We start from the raw sequence: 13,399 nt of genomic DNA on the forward strand, positions 1-13,399 counted from the left end.
TCTCACACCGTTCTCCATAAAGATAATGGTGCCAAATTTTTAATGCAAAGATCACCGCTACCAACTCCATATCATGTGTTGGATAGCATTGCTCGTATTCCTTCAGCTGCCTTGAGGCGTAGGCTATTACTTTGTCATTCTGCATCAGCACACAACCCAAACCTTGCTTCGACGCATCACAGTAGACTACAAACTTGTCGTTGGGTGTCGGTACACAAAGTACTGGTGCTGAGCATAGCTTAACCTTAAGCAACTGGAAGCTCTCTTCACATCTGTCTGTCCAGCTGAACTTTTGTTGTTTCCGGGTAAGGTTGGTAAGCGGAGTGGCTTTCTTAGAAAAGCCTTCTACAAACCTTCGATAATAGCCTTCTAACCTCTGATGCATTCTTGGGTCCTGGCCAATCCTTCACAGCCTCTACCTTAGCTGGGTCTCCAGCAACTCCATCCTTGGATACTATGTGGCTGAGGAACGCTACTTGCGAAAGCCAAAATTCACACTTCTTGAACTTGGCGTAAAGTTGATGCTCTTTTAGTCGCAACATGGTCATTCTTAAATGTTCCCTGTGCTCGACTTCATCCTTTGAGTACACCAAAATATCGTTGATAAACACTATGACGAATTTTCCAAGTAATACTTGAAGACCCGATTCATTAAATCCATAAATGCGGCTGGAGCATTGGTAAGACCAAAAGACATAACTAGAAACTGGTAATGTCCATATCGAGTTCTAAAGGCTGTCTTAGGAATATCCTCTTCCCGTACCTTGAGTTGGTGATACCCGGACCATAGATCAATCTTTGAAAAACGCTCGCTCCTTGGAGTTGATCAAACTAGTCGTCAATCCGGGGTATTGGGTATTTATTCTTAATTGTCACGTTATTCAGATTGCGGTAATCTATACAAATCCACATGATTCTGTCCTTTTTCTTCACAAATAGAACCAGTGCTCCCCATGGCGAATGGCTTGGTCTAATAAAACCAAAGTCTAAGAGTTCTTGTAGCTGCGTCTTTAACTCCTTGAGTTCGGTAGGTGCCATCTGGTATGGTGCCTTTGAGATAGGCTCGGTCCCTAGTACTAGTTCGATTGTGAAGTCAATTTCCCGAGTATGCGGCAACCCTGGTAAGTCGTCAGGAAATACTTCTGAGAATTCATTTATAATGCGGACGTCTCCAACCTTTAGTGGTGTTTCCTTTACCACATCTGTGACGCTTGCTAAGAATGCGTGACATCCTTTCTCTATCATCCTTTGAGCTTTGAGAGATGAAATAAGCGATGTTCGTAGTCATGAATCCTTTCCCATAAAACATAGTCTTTGACCGTCAGGAGTCTCGAATGTCACTTGCTTGCGTCTACAGTCGATGGTTACGCCATGCCTTGCTAGCCAATCCATGCCCACTATTAAATTAAAGTCTTTAATCTCTAGCTCTATCAGGTCCCCTTCTAGTTCTACATCCTCAATTTTGATCGGTACGCCTCGTAATATCCGTGATGATAGGACTACTTTGCCCGAAGGCAATTCCGTCACAAACCTAGTTCTAAATCTTTCACAAGGTTTGTCTAATTTCTCTATCATTCCTAACGAGATATACGAGTGTGTTGCTCCTGAATCAAATAATATTGAACATATATTATCGAGGATAGGAATCTGACCTGTGACCACTTTGTTACTAGCTTCAACTTCTCCCTGGGTCAAGGCAAATACTCTGGCAGGAACCATCTTGCTGTCCCTTTTCTCCTCTTGCTTGAGCTATAGACATTCTTTATATAAGCCTTCTTTATAATTAGGGTGTGTTTCTATACTTAGAAAATCAACCATCTTTATCATTTTCTAAGTATGTTTCGAATCATCCTACATGGCTTAATTCTCAGGCTCGAAACTCGTCGTTGTTCCAAAGTTAACCATATTGAGGGAGGGCTGGGATCATTAAAATCGTTCCCACTACTATGGCCCCCTAACTCTCAATAAAGAACCCGACCCATTGATTTGTATCCACCCTCACCGAACTTGGTCATTATTTATTATGATTGTAAAAATAAAATCAAACTCATACATGTTATAAAAAATAACAATAATATTCATTTGGAAAAAAAAGTTTTCACTAAGTACAATCATAAATGCAAAAATAATAAATAAATAAAATAAACTAACATAACTAGGGTGAATTTAAAAATTAGGATCTTCTACATCTAACCCTTCATCTATCTCTTCATATTCATCGTTATCTTGAGTCTCAAAATTTCCTCGGGGAAGATTCATAAAGATTCTATGTTTTTGCTCATTAGTGAATTGAAATCCCAACTTACAGGTGAACTTAAGTATGAGAAAATAATATGTCATGGCTACTGGTAAATCATCTTCATCATCTATAGTTTCCCATATTTCTTCTAAAGTTGAAATTACAGAAGGAAAGTCTTTAAAAAGCCTAATTACAAAGACATATTGCTTCGTGGCACTCATCATAATTTGCTTAGTAGTCTGAAGATGAACTATCTCCTTGTGGAATAACATTAATCTCTGAGTGATTCTTTCTAACACTCCTACTGTATTCCTTGGCTCTCTAATCCTTTTCAATGCCTTAATTGCTCGGATATCCTGGTAGGTCAAGGCTCCATCCATTCTTAACTGAAAACATAAAGGCTAAAACGTTAGTTATAAATATAAACATATTAACTATAACATAAACACTTACATTGGCGGTTAGATTCGGAGCTTGAGCGTGTGTATCAAGGAGAACTTCATGCATAAGAAATGTTGCTCTGATACCAACTGTAATGACCCAACTATTTCTAAGACCTTGGACCATTAAAACTACTAGACATAGCTACTATTTTGGGAAACATACATAAGGAATAACATAACTTTATTTAAAACCCCAAAATAAATATTGTGCAAAATACAAAGTAAAATATGAAATATAAAATACAGTATGGGTACCCATTGCTATAAATCATAAAAAATAGACTTTAAATGTTTAAAATACTAATTGCGGAATTACATCAAAACATAATTTAAAAAGCTAAAAAAAAATAACGTCATCCTCGATTGACACATAGTCCATTCAATCCATTCATCCTTAACACACAAGCCAAGCTTCCATGAATCTTTCTGCCTTCCATATTCATTTTCGTGCATTAAGCTAAAAAAAATATAGGAGTGAGCCTAATGCCTAGCATGGAAAATCTACTAAAAACATACATCATAACTCATAAACATAAGACTATATAATATACTATAAAACATATGACTATAAAAACATATATCATATAGGACTACAGTATTAATGGCCATTAACTCATTAACATAGCATGTGATAAACCATCTAGGTCCTCTGTCTATTAATCGAGGTAGGTTAGATCACATGGTAGGATATGATAGCCCATCTAGGTCCTCTGTCTACTAATCGAGGTAGGGTAAATCATAACTCTAACCTTGATAATGATAAAAATTATTGGGGTTTGCTATCTAAGAAGCTATAAGCCCCAAGTGACATAAAATATTGGGGTATGCTATCCAAGGAACTATAAGGCCCAAATGACTACAAAACATATTTATACATATATCTACATATAATAACATAAAGCATGTAATAACATAGAAATATACACACATATAATCTATCCTATTTTCCATACCAAAAACCGGGATATTTGAGAACAAGAACGGGATTAGAACACTCCTAAAAACCAACAGTAAGAATGGTGAGTCTCTAAAGAAAAGAGATGAAAAGAAAAATAAACCATCAAAGAAGAAACTTACCGAGAAGAACCTTAAGTTTTCAAGAAACTTAAACACCTAACCAAGAATCATAAACAAGAGTTAGGATTTGAAAGAAAGAAAATAAAGAAAACTAAAGAACCATAAAGGACTGAACTTAAGGATTATAATACCTTGAATGATCTTACGAATTGATCTAAACCTCGATACCGAAATCTCACTATATCTCACTTCCCAAGTGTTTGGAAAAGGTTAGAATGTAAAGCTTTTAACCCAAAACCCAAGTGTTTCTCTCTATAGTAAACTTCACAACTTAGAGGCTCTGAAGAAATGCTTGAAGAATGAAGAAAATGGCTGAGTACTAGGTCCTATTTATAGAGTTCAAGGAGTGAAACTAACCCCTTTTAATTTGAATAAATAAATGAATATAAAATAAAAAAGATTTGAATTTTATTCAACAGACGACTAGAACTCGGTCAAAATCGTTCAAAGGCAGGTCTAAGTGGTCAAGGCTATTTTTAAATTGAAAAATCCTCAAACTTCCAAAGTGAGAGTTGGAGTCGATATATTGCATCCCCCAAAATCCTGAGCCCTGTTCGATCGTTCGTGCGAAGTCGACCTATTTTCCGTATATCCGTAGGCGATATATCAGCCCCTATAGCAGCGATACACCGACTTAGGTGGATATATCAAACACGTATTTGCACTTTTTCAGCATATTTTAAATTGAGTAAACAGCTTTGAATGAGTCTAAACGTGATCCTAACAGCTGCTGAAAGGTTCTAGAGCTTCTAGATCTTTCTTTTAATTAAACTATTCATAAAAATTACTTAAATCCTTAATAAACATGATTATGACAAGTGTCATGCTCTTATTAATTTTATCTAATCCTTAGGTTATAATAAATATATTTCTAGGACCAAGAATATTAATCAAACCTTATGTTATAATTAATATTTCTAAACTATAGGTTAAACATATAAAATCCATAACTGTTGCTACGAGTGTTCAACTAAGTCCCAGTTTGAATCAAAATCCACGGAATCTAACATACTACAAACTAATACTAACTACTACTACTACTATCTAGCTAGCTAAGTAAATATTCTGGGACACTATAATAACGAACAAATAAAGTCTTTTGAACCAAGTCATAGCCTCCGAGGCGTCGAATTCTACTAAATCGGGTAGTAGGGTCGACCCCGAGTGTAATGCCCTACAACCTTAGAGTCTTTACCATGTGAGTTATAAATGTGTCACTAGCTCACTAATCAAGGATTTAGGTTAAAAGTGTGACTAAATTGAAATAAAACTCGTTTAACAACATAAATTATAAAGATTTGGACATTCATTGAAATCATAAAAAGTTATACATTTGGGATCCCAAAATACGGTTTATAAAATGTATTACAACTCAAAAATATAATTACGGTCGACCTAAGCGACAAAGAGATTCATTACAGTACATTTCCCAAAATAACCCTAGTCGTGGCAGCCAGGTAGGTCGAACATGTACCCGTCGCTCCACGCTCTCCGTACTCATGTTGGTCGACCTTTCCTTTGCCCTTACCTGCACCATACAACACCTGTGAGCAGAAGCCTAGCAAGAAAACTCAATGCAACCAAAGCATAATCCAATTCAATAATAATAACACTTACAGTCACAAGACTAAACACATAACGACCTACGTTGACCCAGGTGCTTTACCAGACCATGGTTTCGTAGTCTTCACCAAGCTAGTGGATACAACACCCTTGGAGGATCTCGCCCTAGTGGCCTAGACTCAGCGTGCTCAACTCTGATTCCGGCCCCTTGCCGTACCTGACTTCTTGCCATTCTCCGCCTTCGCCTTTCCCGGCCTTCGCCGTTCATTCATAAACATACATAACACAACATAGCATTCAAAGATATTAAAACATACATTAAACATAAACAATAGGGACACGTCATGTAACACAAACAATAGGGCCACACCCGGCTCTATGGGTGAAATAGTATTCTTACCTGTTTCCCGAGCTGATTGATTACTGCGATCCCGAGCACAATCCTCTAACCCAACCTTTGTTAAAAACCTAGTCACAACGCATTCATAATAATCATCCATCAATCCACAAACCAAATAAGAACTTCAGAATATTAATCTAGCCTTCGGGACCTTGAATTCCACTAAACCGGGTAGTAGAATCCTTCCCGAGCCATAACGTTAGGGTTTCCGAGCTCAAAACCCACAAACAGTCAATACTTCACATTTCAGCGCTGCCCATCCCTTAAGGGCCACGACACACTCAAGGCAGAGGGAAAAGTCCTCTCTGTTGAAGGACACAGGCCACGATGCTCTATGCTTTGCACCGCGGTGCCTGGGAAAATTTTCGAGCCCCCAGGCCTCAGCATTCAAGCGGGTCGTGACGCCTGATGAATAGGTTCATGACTTAAGCCTCAAAGCCCAGAATTCCCATCATTTCTTTGTGTTTTACTCAAGCCTGAATAAAAAATTCTCACCCCAAACATCACTTAAACCCAGAATTGAGCCTAGATTCCCTATCCACACAACCTAGGAATCATAACAATCCCATAAACAATTCCATATACTCATCAAACACCCAAAACTAAACTTAGAGTCCACTCACATGCAAGCTTATAGTTCTAGCCGAATTCAACAGAAATAATAACTGAAATCTCTTACCTCTGTGGTATCCTCAATCATTGAGCTAATCCAAGACACAACAAGCTTTCAATCCTTCATTTTCTTAGTCTTAAGTCCTCAAAATTCCATCATCTTCTAAATTTGAAAGAGAGGGAGAAAGAGCTGAGTAAGAGAGAGAGAGGGTGCTGGGAGTTCTGTTTTCTTTCTTCTGTTTCTTTCTAAATTGTTCTAGAGTCTGAGATATGTCTTAGTTTATCCCCTAGCTAAAAAGTCCAAAATACGACGAAGTCTATTTTAATCCTTTAGTGCCACCAAGGGCAACTTCGTCTATTGCTACATCCCGCTAATTCCTCGAGTGTTCCTATAGATCCCCACTTAATCCCCAACACACTTAAATAAACATTAAATCACTACTCGTTACCCGATAATTCCCGAACACATACTATATCCCCAAAATTCACCTAGGCCCCTCCCGAGCCTAGTATTCAACCCCGTTGTGACTATTTAGCCACTACAAGAAAAAACAGTATTCATAACACTTAAAAACTGCTAACTGGGAGTATTGATAACGCTTCTGAAAATGCTAACATAGCCCCTGTTATTAAAAGTCTTGTCTTTTCTATAATAGTTTTCAAATGTTATGTTCGATGTTATCTTAAACTATTCAATAACACATTTTTAGTTGCTATAATATTCAAATTATAACTTTTAGTTAGAGTATTTGGTTATAAATTTGAAGTTTAATCTTATACTTTATGCATAACACTTTTCAACTGTTACATTTGATTATTTTGATAGCATTTTTAATTTGTTATATTATATAAATCATAACGATTTGTTACGCTTATAATATGTTTCGAAATCATAACATATTAAAAGTCCAGTAATAAAATTTTGTTACTTTATTCAGGATAATACATTTTAAATTTTATTATTATAAGGATACTTATAAGGTTTTTTTTTTAATTAAAAGATTTTCATTATTTTATTTTGATAAAAAAAAAATTAATCATAAAATGTAATTCTCAATAGATTGATAAACCATAAGTATTACATTAAACAATAACTAATTCAAACCATGAATGTGTCTACTTCATGAGATCTTAGTTCTAACTTAAGTTTGAAAGCATAACATAATAAAATTTTATAATCTTGAACAATTTTTACTTCAAAGATGAAAAACAGAAACATTACAAGATACACAAAAGTAAACCGTGCATGAAACTTGCTCCATCCTTCAATTCATCATCCTTTGTGCACTTTTCTTTGTTGTGAGTCCATTTTCTTAGCTACAACAAAATTTTAAATAATTAATGCTTCAACTTAAAATTAATAGTAAACTAAAAGAGTACATAAAAAAAGTTAATTACCTAATTATGACTTTATCAACAATGTTAGTTATGATATCTTGTCTATCTGATAGAGTGAACCACAGGGAAACCAGTCGAAATATCTGTAAGCACACTTGTTGGTTTCTTGAGGAATAACAATTACAACAATGACAATGTCATGTGTAATCCTTTCAACTAAAAATCATACAATTTCAGCAGTATATAACATAAAAGATAATAACAAGCAAAAGGTAACTGACTGACTTTGAGAGCCAGATATAAAAGACAATAACAAGCAAAAGGTTTCTAGCTGACGTTGAGAGCCAGATAATAGCATGTTACCAAAGTATCCTTGGAAAGAAGTAAGAGGAAATCAAGGATTATAGATGTTATTTCCTTTTTTATAGGATTTGTAGTTAATTATGTTTATTACGTTTTATTCTGTAATTAAGAGTATTAGTTGTATAAACCCTATATATATATGTAATGGTTGTATTATGTTTTATTCTACAAGAAATACAAGGCAGTTTTGTTTTAAAAAAAGAAAGAAATATTTCTTTAACAATAAAAAGCCTCCAGTCCAGTATGACCATCTCAGTTATATAGTGGAGCAAGTACCTGTAGTAGAGATATACTATGCCCCAGAAGTTCTACTATATTGATGGTAGAATTATACTGAAGTAAAAAAGAAATCTTAACTCATCATTGTACCTGTGCAGATTTTCATTGAAATGGCCACTTTTGGTTTTGCTCACTCTGTGAATTATCTCCCATGTAAAGCAAGGAAAAATTCCAGTTTCTAGCATACCAAGCAGCCTCATACTGCAAAATAATTGATGACCAAAAAGACAGATGGTAAATACTACACTAGAGAGGTCAGCTGATAATGATATCACCCCTAAGAAAAAGAAAAATAAAAGGGACAACCATGAGTACATGCTTATTTCATGAATTTATAACAACATGTTAATGACAGATGCAAGAAAGTTGAGCACAACAAACTTTCACTCCTCTTTCATAGATGTCCATCAGAATACAAGTGATAAGGTTTTAAATTTTCACATAACCTTGGCACATGAAACATACAAGGACAATTAAGGTAAAAGAAGTTAATTTTTTGGGAAGAGTGTGATAAATCACTAGCAAATTAGTAAATCTCAAAACAACAATCTCTGAAAAAAAAACCCAATCTAGATGGTCAAAACTATTATAGCAAAGCTTGTTCAGTTGTATTACTTACCTTTAACTACAATTCAAAGCTAAGTATACATGTATTACTTACCTTGTTGGACAGAATGATCCCATATAAGCTGTTAGGTTCATTGATATGAGTGACTGCTGAGATAAGTATCTCAATATGTTGAGGTAACTGAAGCAAAAGAACAAATAATACACATTAGAGAAATGGTATCAAACCAAAGGTCAAAAGGCCACCAGAAGTACAAGAAGAAAAATTTAAGAAGAGTATGAAAGCATCGAAACTCACAACTGCGGACTTTGCAACTGCAAGATAATCAATAGAAAGCCAAAACACCTGGGAACATAAACTTGTCAGAAAATGAGAAAGAAAGCAACAAAGTATCACATATATTAATTTCAAAAGTAACAAATCAATTGTAGAAAAGCATTGTGTCAGATCCATATATATGTAGTATTGAAAAAGAAAGATTCACTAATAATATTACTGAATGTGTTTTTATTAATTGCTGTACATAGTATTACTCACTATTGTAAATATGCCTTAGTTTTCTGATCTTCTACTAGTTACCTGTTGGTGTCTATAGCCCTTGTTCTATAAGAACCCATGTATACCTATATTTTATGAGTAAAGACAACTAAAGTTTACAAGAAGTATGGTAAATGGTTAAAAATATAAAGAGAATAAAATCTACTTAGAGGCTAGATGCAAATGACTATTCTTTGCCTGCTTTACATTTAACAGGTCAATCAAAGATGTGGTCTTCAACTCCACACAGGAAAAACCAAGGATGAAGGATGTATGAAGTAACAGAAACTAAAAGCCACATCATGAACTTAGAATATTAATGCATTAAACAAAACTGAAGGCCAAATTGTTGTTGTAGCTAGTTCCAAAGAAAAAAGAAAAACCAACCAAAAAAAAGTGTTGCATTAGCATATTTGCATGAAAAATTACCTTCTTCCATAAAGAAGTCGACAATGACATTGTAGCCTTTCCAGAAGTGAAACGTGATTTAGAGCCATTACTAGAAGTCTTAGCACATTACGACACAAAGATGTATGCATTGTGAGTAGAATACTCAACAACCTCAAAACAATAGAAATTTCAACAAATAAATAAGAAACTGTATAAAATAATATAATATAATAAACCTTAGTATTTCCTTGCTTGGATTGTACACAATAAGATCTATCTGTGACATAACATAATCGAAGTTCATTCAAGGCATTCAGCAAGACTTGAATTGATTTCATTAATTTATTAGACTCTGTAATAATATGTTCTTGAACCTGCATATAAAGCAATGACAAAAAATTCAATTCAATTCCTCCTAATAATGAGCAGATGTAACAGAATGCAACATAAGACCAGTAAAGGTTCACCCAATAACAATCGAACAATTTTCCCAATATGAATTAAACATCTACCTAAAATGTGCTCAGGTACATTACATTACTGCTTCTAGATCAACTAAAGTAAAAAAACGAATAAAAAAATTAGACTGAGAAAATTAATGAATTTATGTTCCTGCTCTAGAAGTAGATGAATAAGGCAGATTCAACTTTTGTCAAAGTTTATAAACTAGATTATTGTAATAAAAACACATTAACATATCACAAAAATGAGATTATATATAGATTGTTGACTCTAATAAACTGGTTTTAATAATGATTTTATTTCCTAGAAATCAGAACTTGATTAAGTTGCTTAGAGTTATCTGTTTCCTATATTTAATTTCATACAAAGGTCATTTATTTTTAAAAAATAAAAAATTACAACAATCATTCAGCATTATTATAGTTTCAATACATGAAATGACAAAAAACAAAAAATAAACTAATGAAAAAAGAGAAAGAAGAAAAAAAAACCTGCAAGGATATCAATTGTTGAATATCAATATCTAAGTCTCTCCTCCTGGCTAGGTTTACAAAAATACTTGGTAATAGAAGCTCTACAACTTCAACTTTCAAAAACACAATCTCCTGGCATAATCTGAAAGCAGGAAATACAATCTAATAAATTTGTTGTTATATTATTATGATAATCTTGAAGAAAAAAATTTGACCAAAGGCTTCTTTTTATAAATTATAATAATAAATCTAGATATACCACATAAACTTCAAAAGAACATATATACCTTAGAATTACATCTGTGCAATAGCCACAAAGCAAATGGGCAAGCGGACAAATCCATGTCTCAAATGTTTTACCATGTGTCACCCATAAAGTTGAAGTACCCAATGAAATTGCTTCCGCTGATAAGAAATTTAAGGAATCACTAATTGTGTATCGAACAAACATAATCAACTAAAGCCAAACTGAAAACAGCAGAGAGCAGAAAAGAAAAACAGAGAAAAGCACAGATACATTGATTTGATTTTTCTCTTAAGTCGTTAGAAGTTGATGAATACCAAGTAAAAGCAGAAGAAAACAACTTTGGTTAGAAAGAAGCAGGAGTATCTTTGAAGTAGTTTACGTAGAGTTCTATTCTTTTTTATTTTTGAAAAAGAGACAGAAGCCTTAGTCAGAGATTGACCCCCTCTCAACATTATTGAGAGGCCTCACTTTTGATGGAGGAATACTGTGGTTACAAAACAATCACAAAAAAACAAGCCACCAAAACCCCACAATAGACACCCACCCCCAACTTTAAAGCCAGATATAAGCCACAGAGAGGCCTTTAGTGCTGCTGCAAAGAATGTGAGACACCATTCTAGATTCCTTAATTATAATATACTTAATAAGCTAGCTATAATAAATAAAAACACTTAGTACCACTACAATAAATAAGAGTTCAAGCAAGAATTAATACTGAAAATTTCTTAGGATCTCCACCATAGATCACCTATCTTAGCTAGCTAGTCTACTAATGACATGAACAGGCTTAGATAGACCTAAAACTCCAACAATATTGGTATTCACTCAAATAACCTTACAAAGAAATAAAGAAAGCTTAATACTACCTACTCAATTAAGCATACTCTTATGTAGAACTATAATCCCTTTTCCAACATCCTAAGGACAACCTTAGAATCTAAATAATGCTAAAATTTGAAATTATATTACAATCAATTGAAAAATGTGGATTATTAGCACATAAAATGCATCTATACTCCAATTTCATTCATTTAATCTTTTGGTGCCACATTTGAGATAAGAGATGTCATTTCAAGTATCACTCACTTTTGATTTCTATATATTAGTACTCACACTGTAAATATGCACTTAAGCAATTATAATACAATAATCCATAAAATCTAAAAACAAAATAGAGGTGGTTTATGATGAATGAAAATTTTTAAATTGAGAAACTTGTTCCTCGGTCAAATTTTTCGAACATGCCACTGTGAAATTTTTCTCTACTAGAAACTCAAGCCCATATGGTGCGTTGATGAGATGATCTCCATTTAACATCTCACCAAAAGTTTGCTTCTTTTACTTGAAATAATCTGCCATTATGATAGAGATACAGATAATTTTTATATATATATAAAGGTTATAGAAAACATATTAGAGGAAAAGAAAAACTTAAGTTTAAGATGAAAATACCTGGTTTACAGAATGGAAGATCAAAATAGTGGTATGTTTCACTGAAAATACAATGAAAAAAGAAAAGGAAAAAAATGCATAATCCATTAGTCAATCCAAAGTGAAATCCCTATGCATCTCAGCTCACAAATGACTTTCAAAAGCTCAATAATAGAATTTGAATTAGTATGAAATTTGTTCAAGAAAATTTATTCCTAGTGTTCAAGTTATCTATGTCCCAAAAAAATAATACAAATTATACAATAAAACCACGTATATTGATCATAATACCAACTCAAAATTAGTTAACTAAAACTTGAACACATTCACAAATGAAATCACAATCAGAAGGGCATTGGTAGTTACAAGTTAAATTTCTAAAAGTAAAGACATAGATGAATGAACAGTAAAATCACCTGGGATTTTGAAACGGCCCCATTTTACTGACATATAAAGGAACAAAGTCTCTAGATTTGTAGCTTCTGTAGTTAATATCAGAATTAGAACTCACTTGGCTACCACCACAAGCACATAATTATAGCACAAAATTTAATAAGAAGGAAACCTCACACCACTATTGTCCTCGATTATGGGCCTGCTCCTGACTCTAAGATAAAAATCAGTGGCCTTGGCATGATGAATTCGAATCTGATGAGACGCCATTACGAAAACACACCCCTCAACTTGCTTTAACAGAATTGAATTCATTACAGGACCTCCATAGACTCAACAATTCCGAAGCCTGTGAATAAACAATGCTCTCACACAGCCAATAAACCTCTCCTTGCAAGAATCAAGGTCCGAAATTGTAAACTCACCAATCTCGGAACCATTGAATTTAATCACCAAAACCTCGCCCGTCTTGTTTCGAAACCCAGGCGAATTCGGAAACGTGTAGCCCATTTTCTCTGGTTTGACAATTTTAGCCTCTTTCTCTCTGTTTGAATCAAGGCCGGGGTCTTTCTTCGGATCTTTGT

General features: G+C 34.2%; 1 protein-coding gene across 3 annotated transcripts; it reads right to left on the minus strand.

Moving 5' to 3' along the window:
- Positions 1-8,888: 8,888 nt before the first annotated feature.
- On the minus strand, positions 8,889-13,157 carry LOC133783812 (serine/threonine-protein kinase ATM-like). 3 transcript variants are annotated; one of them, XM_062223428.1, is made up of 6 exons: positions 12,839-13,154; positions 12,444-12,484; positions 11,032-11,149; positions 10,763-10,886; positions 9,180-9,227; positions 8,898-9,062 (listed from the first exon to the last, which is right to left on the minus strand). In XM_062223428.1, exons 1-6 carry the CDS (start codon positions 12,859-12,861, stop codon positions 8,940-8,942), a joined length of 477 nt encoding a protein of 158 aa, XP_062079412.1. In that variant the 5' UTR covers positions 12,862-13,154; the 3' UTR covers positions 8,898-8,939. The 3 variants fall into 3 exon arrangements, with proteins under 3 accessions (XP_062079414.1, XP_062079412.1, XP_062079415.1); XM_062223430.1 differs by lacking the exon at positions 12,444-12,484 and having other exon boundaries at positions 8,889-9,062; positions 12,839-13,157; XM_062223431.1 differs by lacking the exon at positions 8,898-9,062 and having other exon boundaries at positions 10,831-10,886; positions 12,839-13,148.
- Positions 13,158-13,399: the final 242 nt, after the last annotated feature.

The sequence above is a fragment of the Humulus lupulus genome, chromosome 6 (assembly GCF_963169125.1).
Source record: "Humulus lupulus chromosome 6, drHumLupu1.1, whole genome shotgun sequence".
NCBI classification, from domain to species: Eukaryota; Viridiplantae; Streptophyta; class Magnoliopsida; order Rosales; family Cannabaceae; genus Humulus; species Humulus lupulus.

What these genes read in the sequence shown, in the direction of transcription:
- LOC133783812 (XM_062223428.1), bottom strand. Translation starts at nt 12,861, where the DNA reads ATGGGGCCGTTTCAAAATCCCAG. An exon ending in TCTTCCATTCTGTAAACCAG is followed by an intron (nt 11,150 to 12,443) that starts GTATTTTCATCT and finishes ATTTCTTATCAG; the next exon opens with CGGAAGCAATTTCATTGGGT. An exon ending in CAGTTGCAAAGTCCGCAGTT is followed by an intron (nt 9,063 to 9,179) that starts GTGAGTTTCGAT and finishes CTTTTGCTTCAG; the next exon opens with TTACCTCAACATATTGAGAT.